This window comes from Elephantulus edwardii, unplaced genomic scaffold (genome assembly GCF_000299155.1).
Source record: "Elephantulus edwardii isolate Elephantulus edwardi_28Jun2011 unplaced genomic scaffold, EleEdw1.0 scaffold00021, whole genome shotgun sequence".
Lineage (NCBI taxonomy): Eukaryota > Metazoa > Chordata > Mammalia > Macroscelidea > Macroscelididae > Elephantulus > Elephantulus edwardii.
In genome coordinates, this window is record NW_006399771.1 from 9,370,173 (window position 1) to 9,383,906 (window position 13,734).

The following is a 13,734-nucleotide window of genomic DNA, read 5'->3' on the forward strand; positions in this document are numbered from 1 at the left end:
ATATGAAGTTATTTCATCACTTTATAATTTTTTTATGTATCTGATATCAATCCTACAGAAAAGTGCTGCAATAGTTTTAAAATCTTTTAAGATAGTGTACTAGACATTTCAGGTATAAGTATCCACCATTACTTGTAAATGCATGTCTACATAATATTTTCCATTCTATTTTTAAATATAAAAGTAAAATATACACTGATTAATGTAAGGTCTATAGTTACCCTGCTAAAATCACCATGTAGTCTGTTATTTGTAATATACCTTACTTTAACAATCCTTGTTTTCAAAACAACTATGAGATATATCATCTCACCCCAGTAGGAATAGCAAAAATTTAACAGAACAGCAAGCAACAAATGCTGGCGAGGTTGTGGAGAACTGGAACCCTTATTCACTATTGGTGGAAGTGAAAAATGGTGCAAGCACTGTGGAACACGATGTGGCACTTTCTCAAAACGTTGCAAATAAAGACACCATTTGACCCAGCAATTCAACTACTGGGAATATACAGTAAAGAGGCCATAACTGGCATCCAAGCAGATATATGCATACCCATGTTTATCGTGGCTTTGTTCACAATAGCAAGGAGTTGGAAACAACCCAAGTGCCCATCAACAAATGAATGGATAGAGAAGCTGTAGTATATTCAAACAATGGAATACTACACTGCATTGAAAAACAAGGAACTCATGCAATAGTATTCAAAATGGGTAACCATGGAGGACATTATGCTGAGTGAAATATCTCAGTCACAAAAGGACAAATACTACATGGTGCCACTGTTGTAGAATGGGGCTGGCATCAGGATTGGGATAAGACAGAGAATAACTGGATAAATTATGTATACTGCATTGAAACAGATGAGGGAGAGGGCAGTTTATAAGCTATATATGATAGGGTATTCTGGTTATCACGAGAGTCCAGAATTAAGGTTGCACAGTGGAGTGTACTCGGAGGGGGAGTGCGGGGGTATTGAATACCAATTAAAAAATTTTACTTTTCAGACAGGAGCCAACTGGGGAGGGGGGTGGGCAGGGAGAAAAGTGCAACAATGAATGAATGAAAATCCAAAATCTCTGTAAATGTTCATTAACATTAATAAAATAAAATTAAAAAAAAATCCTTGTTTTAAGTTATGATCTTTGAAGCTATAACCTTTGTTTTGAATACTTGTAGCATTGGGGAAATCTGCTGTCAAGGACCTCCTTAAACTGCTAAATAACAAATATATTCCTTTAAAGTGTAAGATGCAAATGCTCTAAACCATAGTACTTTCAATTGCTTTGTATGTATCTGGAATGATGAACAAGGAAGACCAAAGAAGAATGAAACACAAATTGTGGTGTTGGTAGAGTACTGAGTAGGTCATGAATTATCAAAAGAAAAAGAAAAAGTAACTGTCTTGGAGGAAATGCAATCAGGGTACTTCTTAGAAGCAAGGATGGTGAAATTTGTCTCACATACTTTGCACATAGTTTCAGGAGGGCCAATCCTTGGAAGAAGACATCTATCTGGGAAAGGTAGAGTGTAAGCAAAAGACAGGAAGACCCTTAACGAGAAGGACTGATGAAGTGACTTTAATAATGTACCTGAGCATGGCAGAAATTGTAAAACTGACGCAGGAGAGGGTAAGGCTCCAATCTATTGTTTACAGGGTCACTATGAGTCACAGGTGACTTGATGGCACCTAACAACATCAGATTACATTGTTAGCAAAAAATTCTAATAGTATGGTAAGTGGATTGTTTTGCTTTGGAGTTTTGTGTTGTTGCTTTTTTTTTATCATTTATAGTTGCTACCATCTAGTTGAGTTCAAAAAAGTCAAGGTTACAGATTACAAGTAGAAGATCTAACAGAAGATAAGATTCACAAGTCCTTCAAAAATTCATTTTAAAAACCTAGACATTTCATGACAAATAATATAATAGGTTTTTCCATTTCAGGCTTTGGAGAAGAGGCATCAAAATTACTTCATATCCCTCTCATTGCCTGCCTCATGGCATTCTAATGTTCTGAAACTGCAATGGAAAGCAACACCAGAGGGGAAGCTGGCCTCTTCTAGCTCTTTTCCTATAAACTCTCCCAATGGCATGCAGTTGGAATCTACCAGCTGCCCCAAGGGAGAAGGATGGGTGATTTGCCACCTCTGAAAATCTGCTGGAGGTCCAGCTATGGGTTGATTCTGACTTGACAGCACACAACAACAACAACAGTAGTAAGGTATATGATTAACTATCTAAGTGAAGCCTGGTAAGAGCTAGTCTTAGATCCCAGAGAGAGATAGGTAATGTTCTTCCTTTGATGCTGCCAAAGCTGATGTCATGACGCTTCTTTCTTCCTCCATTTGCTTTGATGGGTAGGTCTGAATAATAGTTGTAATAACAGATTTCTCAGGCACATATGGACTATCACTTATAGCCTTATACTTCAGGATAGATCTTGAAATGGTCTTTTGAACTACTAATATAACCATTCTTTCTCCTTTTTTCATTCCTTGTAGGGTAGATAACTTGATTGTATGATTCAAAATGGTCAAGCCAGTTCATCTCAGCTCACTAATGCCTAGGAAGTCCATCTTGACACATTCTTTTTCATTTTTTTTTACAACTTTACAGGTTGTTGTGTTGTTATGTGCCATTGAGTCAAAAACGACCCATAGCAACCCTATGTACAGCAGCTCTGAAGCCTCCCCTGTCCTGACCCAGTCTCATTGACTCCTACATACAAATTTACATTTTCCCAGTTACTGTTTCAGTCCACCTCATCTCGGGTTTTCCTCTCCTGCGCTGTCCCTCCACCCTCCCAAGCATGACATCCTACAACTTCACATACACCCATTCAGTAAGTCTGGGTCACCTTATGGCATACTGAGGGGCTATGCAGGGACAGAGAAATCTTTTTCAACTCATAAAGAGACAAAGTGTCTTTTCTGGGAGGATTGGTACTAGATGCAATATTACTTCTCTCACGGTATGCCAATTACAGTGTACATGAGCAAGTTTATGAAAATGATCCTGGATAAATGTTAACTGTTTACTGAGAGATCTGGTATAGAGAGAGTTACATTGCTAACCCACATGCCATTCCTCTGTTGGTTCAAAATCTTCAGCAGCTCTACGGGAGAAGATGGGCAATGTCCTTCCACGTGATTTACAGCCTCAGAAACCCAGTGGGGCTGGGCTGTGAGTCAGTTCCAATTTCATAGCAACGACAGAGATTTCTCTAAACAAACTGACTTTGGTTTGTTTGGTTGTTGGTTTTTTGTTTGTTGGTTTGTTTGTTTTTTTCATTCTTGGTTCACTTCAAATCATGAGACATCTTTAAAGAGACACAAGTATCAACGATGACATGAAACGCAAATTTCTTTGACACTGTCAATGGTAGAGTGTATTCACTGAACAGAAGCAGGGCACATCATATTTTGCCTAGGACTAAGTCTTTGTTTCAGGAAATGTCTTCATTTTATTACAACCCTAGAGGAACTCTCATGGCCCCTATGACAGTCCTCACTCAGTGTTTCCTTTAATAACAACCCATCAAGAGGGCAAACAGATGCCAGACAGAAGACATTCTTTACCCTCTGGGAATTGAGCTGAGTCAGACCACTGAATCCTAATAAGTACCAGGGACTGTCTTTTCCATGTATCTCCTGGGTCCCAAAGATAGTCAGGAGAACCCAGAGGAAAGCAAGGCCAAAAAATGGAGACAGACACCTGGAATAAAGCTCCTGAATCAAACTGTGCCTGAAGGTATTCAATCCTAGCAGTTTTCGGGTATGAGAGTCAATCCATTTTCTTGCCTGCTAGAGGAAAATTTAGATTATGTTTCTTCTTCTTATAAACAAAGCATCTTCATAGATAGTTAACAAAGGAAAGGATTTCAGTTTAATTTCATTTGTCCATTCACATCTCATCGTTACCACACTTAGCAAAGGATTTTCATTCAAGTGTAAGGACAAATTTTCCCACAGGATATTTGAGAATTACATATGTGTAAGGATTCTACATCATTTTAACTTGACTTACAAATCTGTTTCATCTGAGAGGAAAGAAATAAAGAGCTATGATCTTATTCTCTTATGTCTCTATGAACAGTATTTATCTACAAACCTCTGATACAATCAGTTTTTACAGATGCCAAAAATTCTATCATTATTAATAATCCATATGGATCTACTAATTGAGAAATCTGGGTTGACATCCAACACTTTCTCTTTTAAAAAAGATGAGTAGCAATCTCCTTCTGTCAAGAGTTGTCGTTGGGTGCTATCAAGTTGGAACCTACCTACAATGACCCTTCAGTGGCTTTCACAGGCAGTACATCACACTGAAGGGGACTGCCCGTCATGTTTCACAGAGCAGCTGGTGAATTCAAACGCCATGCCTTAGGGATTGCAGTGCAACTTCTTACCAGTAAGTCTTTAGCACTCAGTTAATACTTACAGCTTCAGAAATCCCATGGAGGGTTATTATGAATTAGGTTTTTCTAAATAGTCATGGGTTTCAGTATATGAAACATCATATGTAATAGGTTTAGTCTAAATTCTAATAAACATGATAATAAACGAGTTTAAGTGCTCTGGTGGCTCAGTGGTAAGGAGCTACATTGCAACCCCCAAATTCAAAACTACCAGTTGATCTGTGGAAGAAAGATGGGCAGCCTCCTCTCTTGAATAATTCAGACTTTGAAAACCCCCTGGAGGGTCACAGATGAGCTGATTCTAACTTGAAGACATGTAACAATAACAATAACAAAAGGAGTTTAAGTCAATTTTTATACAATATCTTATGCAATAGTAGTTAAAAAAATCAGCCATGATATATGCTTTGAGATAGAAACAGAAATAAAGTGGCCGCAACAAAGAAATAAAAAATACTATCCACCTAGTAGTTTCAAAGGTATGATTAATAAAAAGACTATTGTAGGAAAACAGCTAGGATCATCTCCAATTGCAGCAATTCAATCAATAGTAGTTCCTCTCACGACAGGTTTCAAAGATGAACCCCACCAGAGAAAGCCATGCGTACTCACAAATTATAAAGCATGTCAGCCATGTTGCTGCGGTAGTACAAAGCATTTCTATAGGCGCCTTCAGCTTCAGAAATTTTGCTCTGACTCTTCAGAACATTTCCAAGGTTACCCCACGCTGCCAAGAAGAGAAAGAAGTATTCAGATGGAGCCTCAATCCAATTAAATGTGACATAATATCAGGCCATCAGGAAGTATCACATGGAGCAAAAACTTTCATAAAACATTTTTACAAAGAAAAATTTATTTCTTTTGCACTCTAACATTTCATCGAGCGAGGAGATTAAATACAATCGAAGCCTAAATATATTTCAAGTAATTAATGATGTCTCAAAGCTGATATACATATACAGTTCATCACAGGGCCAAGAACAATGTTATATTACGATCACCTACAAAGACTTCACACTCTTTCAAATTTCAGTAGGAGTCTTCCTGGTGTGAAATTGCTGTATACTTGTTGGATCTGAAACTGTAATAAATCATGTTCAAATAAACCAAGATTTCATTTAAATATGAAAAGGAAAACTACATGAGAAATAAAACAGGAGAATTAAGGATGAAATGTGACATAATTAAACAAGAACAAAGCTATATAGAGTCTTAAGAGACATCAGAACATCTTAGTAAAACATTATGCTTCTTAAAATAATTCTGTATCATTTACTCAGAAATAACAGTCTTGATATAAAAAATGGATTCATTAATTTTTAGGGAAATCTCTATACTTTCATGAGATAGATACATTTTCTATGAGTCCTTAATTTTTCTGCCACAGTGATCTTATTTATTAACATTAGCAAGAACAAACGGCAGAGAAATACATATAGACTTCATAACGTAGCTTTCAAAAGGAACTGTTCAAAAGGACTGCCTCATCATTTTTTTTTCCTTTTGACAAAGTTCTACTTTGTTTATTGCATTCAGAACTCAAAGCCAAACTTGGGGAAGGACACGATGCTAGGAAGGGTTGAGGGTCCGCCAGAGGAGAGTAAGACCCTCAACCAGGTGGACTGACATAGTGACTGCTACAATGGGCTCTGGTGTGTCAGGAAGTGTGAGACTGGCTAAGGATAGAAAAGGATTCAGATCTTTTGTTCATAGGGTTGCTAGGAGTCATGCTCAACTCGACAGCACCTAACAACAGTGGGACTTCTGTTGGAGCAGGAGTGAAGAAAGGTGTGTGTGTGTGTGTGTGTGTGTGTGTGTGTGTGTATATATATATATATTAAAATAACTTAAAATAATGACAATTGCTACAGAAAAAGTAAAACAGAAAGATGAGATTTAGGTGAAGTTAATTTAGATAGGAATAAACTAGAGAAAAGGAAAACATTTTATAACAGAAAAAAGAGTTAAGTCATACAAAGAGTGATTCTTCGAAATAAGAAAGTACTTGGAATAAGAACAAACAACTCATTTGAAGAACATTTTTTATATTCTTTGAGGGGCGAAAATGTAATCAAAGTGAGTAGCGAGAAAAATGATAGGTAGGCCATGATGAAGTTATAGAAACATGTAACACAATCATGTAGAGTTTGGTGAGACACGTCAAGTCTAGTGGCTACTCCATAAACAACTGACGATGGGGAGGATCTTCACTGTGTAAGTTTTATAATCTGATAAGCCTTTGTAAAAATGATCACTCTGCTCTAGGTTCTTCCATGCTTCACATGAAATAATTTTAATTAATGTTCTAGAACAATGTTTGTTTATGCATGATTAAATTGTCATATTATTCATAAATTTTCACTCTAAATTATTTAAAAGTTAAAAAGCCCCCAAAGTAAATGGTAAAAAAGCATTAAAAAATGATCACTTCATCTCCTCTCATATGAAATTTGTTGCATTGAGGGAAGACAGAGAAGGAAGGGAGGAATGATGTAGACTGCACTGAAACGGATGGGGGAGAGGACTGTTTGAAAGGGATATATGATTGGGTATTATTGTCATGACAGGAGTCCAGAATGAAGGCTGCATAGTGGAGTGGACTTGGGGGGGAAGGACTGAGTAACAATGAAAGAGTTTTTCTTTTACTTTTCAAGGAGGAAAGTGATCTGGGGGAAGGAGGTGGGCAGGGAGAAACATGCAACAATGAATGATGTAAGTCTCTGTAAACTTTCATTAAAATTAATTAAAAAAAAGGAATACCAAACATGATGTCCCTCTCCAAGGACTTGTCTCTCCTTACAACATGTCCAAAGTATGTCAGACGAAGCCCCAGAATCCTTGCCTCCAAGGAGTAGCCTGGTTTAACCCTCAAATCCTCACTAATGGACCAACAGGAAACTTCACGATAGAGAAAAGATTGAGAGTGGCGGAAATTTAGCTTCCAAAGAGTACAGGGGTGGCTTCTGGCAGGGTAGGCGGGGATGGGGGTGGGGGGGTGGAGCACCTGGTTAGTACAAAAGACTCCGGAGTTCAAAAGCTTTTTATTTCAGAACATCAGAGGTTAGTACCTAGGGGGTCAGTCATTAAGAAATAGGTCCTCTTACTTTCAAATTCCGGAATATTCAACCTGAATCCTTCTGATCATATGGAGATTTTTGAAAGTATTTCTTTGAGTTTATTATGTTTAATTTGTTTTATTTGTTTGCTTTTGTATAAAAGATGCTCATCTAGATAGATAGGTGATAACATAATTATGATAAAAACAAAAGGGGGAAATATGGGAAGCCAATACTAAATATTTGTAACAAACTGAATGCTATTAAAAAAATTTTTTTAAAAAGAATTTCTACCAAAAAAAGAAGATATTGCAATAAATGACTTCATTCTTTAAAAAAAAATAGGTCCTCTTGCTCAAAGCATAGACATGTTTAACTGCATTTATGACTATACAAATGATACAATGTAAGTGTCTCACAGAAAAGACATTCAAACAATACTGAAGTGTATCAAGTAAAAATAGACATTCCCTCTCTCTCACCCCTTTCCTAATTAAGAGTACTTTGTTAATGTTCTACAAAAAGCATACTAATGCATGATTTGTTTTACAAGAATTCAATCAGTACTTGGCTTTTTGCTCTCAATATCATGTCTTTGTATTGTTACAACTTTATTAAAAACTTCATATGGAAAAAAATAAATACAAAAAAAAAAAAAAAGGAATAAAAGTAGTAAGAAGGAGACTAGTGAGGAAGTAACTACAATTATCTAAACAAGACAAGAAGGGTTAACACCAGAATGGGCTGCAAAGGAGATTGTTGTGTTTTAGTTTGTTTGTTTGGTTTTTTTGTGTACAGTTGAATCAGAACTGACTGGCACAGGAGGAGACTGCCACTTTTTCTCCAGCAGAGCATCTGGTGGATTCAAATGCACGCCTTTGGGATTGCAGTGAAGCTTCTTGCCCCTAGGACACCAGAGCTTCCTGAGATTATTGCTTTGAAGGGAGAAAGCAACTTAGAAATTAAAAATCAAAGACAAGGTGAACTATAACAAAGTCAAGATATAACAATTGAGTTTCTTGTTTCCCAGTGCAAGTGAAAATGTCAAAAAGTTGTTTTTGTTTATTTTTCTTAATGTCATGTATTTTAATAATTAAACAACTGTCCTAGAGGCCAGAGTAAAGAGAAAATATTCTCAATATGAGCATATATTCTTTTAAACAATTTTCCTTTTGGAGGAGGAAGAACACAGGGGCTCGTCTTGTGTTCTCCATCAAGTGGAGAGCAAGCTTGATGTTTGGATTGGATCTCCTGATCTGACACTTAAGTGTCTGCCATTTTATCCTTTGTTGTTCATAAACAATCTTCAGAAAATTACAGTGAGATAGATACAAAATGAGACAAATAAAACATATTTCGTATTTTTGAGTAAATGCAGATGAAAATTTGGTCCTGCACAGCTCACAAAGTTAGAATACAAATGAAAAGATACCTCAGGTTTCCCTCAATGTAGTGTTCTCTTGCACATGAATATCTTACAATTCTCTTACAATGAATATCTCACTACTGTTGGAACACAGAATAGCTAACGTGGGGAAAAAGTGATGAGATTAAAGAGCTGGACTGAGATTCCATATTGTGACTCAAGAAGACAAAGTATTATAGTGAGATCTGCAAAGGTTTAGAGTTAGAAAGTCAAAAGAGAAACACATGACTAACATTTCACAAGCTGACAGGTCAGGCAAAAAAAAAGTCAAACTTCACAAAAATGAAGGATTAGCTCTGGTGGCTTAAGTGGCAAGGAATTGCGCTGCCAATAAAATGGTATGCAGTTCAAATCCACCAGCTGCTCTGCAGTAGCAAGATGTATAATCTCCTGTGAGACTGACTGCCTCTGCAAACCTGCTGAAGGGTCTGCTATAGGTCAGTTCTCATTTTACAGTACCTAACAACAGCATATGAGGAAAATATTGAACAATGCCGATAACATCAAAGGAAGATAGAAGGAGTATCATTTCAAGATACAGCATGATACTAAGAATTAAGATGTTGAAAGAAGAAGCCCAAGCTGGACTGGAAGGAATTGGGGGGGGGGGCGGTAGAAGCCACTAATATATGATAGACTATCAATTGACATTTTTGAACAGATTAATATAACAATATTGGAAGTGTTCACTTTCTACAAGGTGTTTAGGAGAAAGCTAGCTATCCAAACAACTAGAATAAATCCAAATTTTGGCTGTTGCAAAGAAAAATAGTGCAACTTAATACAGAAATTATTGAACAATATCATTAACATCATACACAAGTAATATTTTACTGAAGATAGTTTTACAAATTGTTGTGTTATAGGGGGAAAAACCCAGAAGTGACTGGAATAGAGGTTTCTCTGAATTGGCTATAAGCCATATAATTTCAGAACTAGCTCAATATTCAACAGCTATTTTGCTGGGAAGCAAGCATGGCTGTTTACAGTAAAACAGTTGGAGTAGTACAGTTGACAGAGAGTTACCAGATATTGAATCTATTCAGAAGATGGTGTCAAACAAGAAATACTATTACATATCCCCAATGAACATTAGACAAAAGGAGGAGATGCGTTTCTAAAAGGCATTTATCCGGGTAGATCAAAACCAATGGGTAATACTGCAAACAAATGGAAATTCAAAACCCGTACTCACACAGAGCCTATACCTAGGTGAGTAAGCATTTATTCAAACTGAATGAGGGGACAATGAGTGGTTTAAAATCAGGAGAGGTGCGTGCCTAGGTTGTATCTTTTCACCATCATCAGCTGAGTATGCTGAGCAAATAAAAGGAGAATCTGGACTATGTGAAGAAACAGCTTTGGAATTTAAGAATGATTCATCAAGGACCCTCAAATGCTAATGAGTCAACCTTGCTTGTGGAAACTTTGAATGCATGAATGAAGAAATTATTGATAAAGATCAAAGGCTACAGCCTTCAGTGTAAATTATATCTTAAAATAAAACAAAATCTTCCCAAGTATGCTAATAAACAACATCATGATCAATGAAGAAAATACATAAGTGATAAATTATTTTCTTGAACTTAAAACCAACACCTCTGAAAGCAGCAAGAGAAGGCTGGGCAATCTCCTCCCATGCAATTTACTGCCTCTGAAAACCTGCTGGATGATCAGCTATGAGTCAGTTCAGAGTCACAGCACACAAAAGCAACAACAAAGGGAGTAGCAGTAAAGATACATTTTGCACAGAGTAAATCTGCTGTAAAAAAAATCTCTTTATATTTTTAAAAAGCCAACATGAAGTTATGAGAACTATACTGCTTTTGACTTAACTGATAGTATTTAAAATCAAACATTGCTAGGAGAGGCTATTCCTTGGAGAGGGACATCATACTTGGAAAGAGGGAGAACTGCAAGAAAAAGGAAGGTTCTCAACAAAGTGGAATGACATAGTGACTACAGTCACTCAAATGTGACCCAAATATGGCTCAAATGTGTCAGAGATTGTGAGGATGGCACAGGACAGAACAGGGTTCAGATGTGTTGTTTATAGGGTCGTGATGAGTTGTACTCAACTTGATGAACCACGACAACAGCATAACACAACATAGGTTTGTTGAAACTAAATCATGATAAAGGAGATCAAAATAAAATTAATGTATTTGAAGGATGATGTTGGTGAAGAATTTTGACTATTCCATGGACTTACAGAGGAGCAAACAAAACCGTCTCAGAAGAAACACAGCTAGGATGGTCCTTAGAGCAGAAGATGGTGAGACTTTACCTTACACATTTTGGACATATCAGGAAAAATCAGTTCCTGGAGGAAGAAAAGCTTGGAAGAGCATCAGCAAAAAAAGAGGAAGATCTTCAGGAAGAAGGAACTATCCTATGGCCGCAATCGCAGGTCAAAACATAGGAATGATTGTGAGAATGACACAGAAGCAAGTAGTATTTTTATGGATCATATACAGATTCACTATGGGTTAGAACCAACTGGGGGACATCTAGCAGGACCATAGTCAACAGCAACACCACTTCTTTAGTACAGATATCTCTTAGTGACATGAACTATAAAGGTCATCAACAAAAAAGGATTTCATTATACTTGTTGCTGTTGTTGTTGTTATGTGCTTTCATTTTTACATCTAGCACAAAATATATCATGAATTACGTAAGGTAAATCTGCTGTCAAGACAGCCTTCAAGAGTACTGAGAATCAACCATGTCAGTCTGCAGACTAAGGTACGCGTGATCCAGTCCATGATCTTTGCAATTACTTGCAAGTAATTATTATGCATCAGAGAGCTGGAAAATGACTAAAGATGACAGAAGAATCAATGCCTTTGAGTTGTGGTGCTGGAAAACATACAGTGGACAACCAAAAAAACAAACAGGTCTGTCTTGGAGAGGGTGAAATCAAGTTTCTCCTTGGTGGCTAGGATTTTGAAGCTCCATCGCCAGGAGAGACCAGTCCTTGGAGAAGGATACCATGCTCATAAAGGTGGAGGGATAGTGCAGTAGAGGAAGACCCTGGATGAAATTGATTAATACAGTAACTTTAGCAATGGGAGTAGATATGCTGGAGTCAGTAGACTGGCTCTTAAGACAAGGCAGGCTTCAGAGCTGTTGTACAAAAGGTTGTTAGGAGTCACAGGTGACTCGATGGCATGTAACACCACAATCACCACCACCACAATATACACTGGCTAAGATGTAAACAAAATTCCTACAAAGCAGAAAGATAAGAAAGGAAACCTAAAAGAGGAGGGAGAACAGGAATAATAGGAACTACATTTATAAAGGGAAACCAAAAATAATAAATAACAAAGCTTCAACTTATAGTTTCCTTATTAACAATGAGCTCTTTTGCACTCCTACTAACATTTTTGAAAAGGGAAAATGCTCAGCTCTGTTTGGATTAGAGGGAAGAAATCGGTGCACTACTGGTGGCAGTGCAGGCTGTGGGAGCCTTTATGTTAAACCATTTGATAATATTCAGACAAATTAACAAATAAACCAAAGACTAACATAAACATAAGCATGACCAACAATCTCACCCTGGTATACATATCTTAGCGAAACTCTAACCTATGGCATGAGAGGAACATCTCTGTGCATGCTCAGTGCAGGTCTTTTAGGACTGGCTAAGAATGTATAGTAATTAAGACATCTGCCGAAGAAGTATTATGCAGGACAAAGACTTCAGAAATCATTGTGCATCGCTTCTCGGCCTTTTGCCTAGGATCAAGTGTAGTATCTGTTCTTATCAGAAATCACTGTGCAACAGGTGATTAGAATTGTCAGTGATTTTATCTTGCTTTGATCCACAGTCAACAAACACCCTTTGTACTAACAGTCAGGAGATCATGAGATGTATAGAAATGGAATTGTCGGCTGTCAGGGAACTCTCCAAAGCCCTGAAGCACAATGATGCCACTTTAAAGAACAAAATATGCCTGATTCAAGCCACAGTCTTTCCAATCACATACTATGCATCTGAGACCCAGACAAGGATGAAAGAAGCATAACACTGTATTTGAGCTTCGGTGTTGGAGAATAGTGCTGAACTTCTCAGGGACTACAAAAAGTACAAGCTATTTCTTGTAGAGACTACAGTCAGAAGGTCACTTGGAGGTAAAGATGGTGAATCTTTGTCTCACATATTTTAGATATGTTACGAGAAGCTATTCCTTTGAAAGAGATATCATATTTGGAAAGGTGACAGGACAGCGAAGGGGAGGAAGATTCTCAATGAGATGGATTGATACAGTATCTGCAGCCATGAACTCAAATGTGTCAAGGATGATAACAATAATGAAGGACAGGACAGAGAATAGATCTGCTGTTCATAGGGTCACATTCGACTTGACAGTGCTTAACAATGTAACTGTTTGGAGTAGTAAATTGCATGTAAAAATATACACATGAATATATCTTAAAATATAAAAAAATTCTACCTGAATGCATGTTGCATTATGAACAAAAGTATAAATAATTACTCCTGAAACTATAACTACTTTGCAAATATTTGTATCTGAAGGCACAGATTAAGTACATGAGAGCAAATACTAACATACTGTAAAGATTAAATGAAGTTGGAATTGGAGGGGGAAAAAGAAAGATGTTGTTGTTATGTGCCGTCGAATAGCCTGAGACTCATAGCGACCCTATGTACAACAGCCCTAAACTCCGCTCTGCCCTGTGCCAATCACACTGTCTCTGACACTCCTATCCCAATTATCCCAGTCACTGAATCAATCCACCTCATAGAGGGCCTTCCTCTCCTGCACTGTCCCTCCACCCTCCCAAGCATGATGTCCCTCTCTA

The 13,734-nt window shown here is 37.3% G+C and overlaps 1 protein-coding gene across 1 annotated transcript in view; it reads right to left on the minus strand.

The window, feature by feature from the left end:
• TMTC2 (transmembrane and tetratricopeptide repeat containing 2) overlaps positions 1-13,734 on the minus strand; it is a 675,945-nt gene that overhangs the window by 296,374 nt on the left and 365,837 nt on the right. Inside the window, exon 4 of the mRNA XM_006882534.1 lies at positions 5,032-5,146. Coding sequence (XP_006882596.1) covers positions 5,032-5,146 — 115 coding nt within the window. The remainder of the gene's footprint in view (positions 1-5,031; positions 5,147-13,734) is intronic.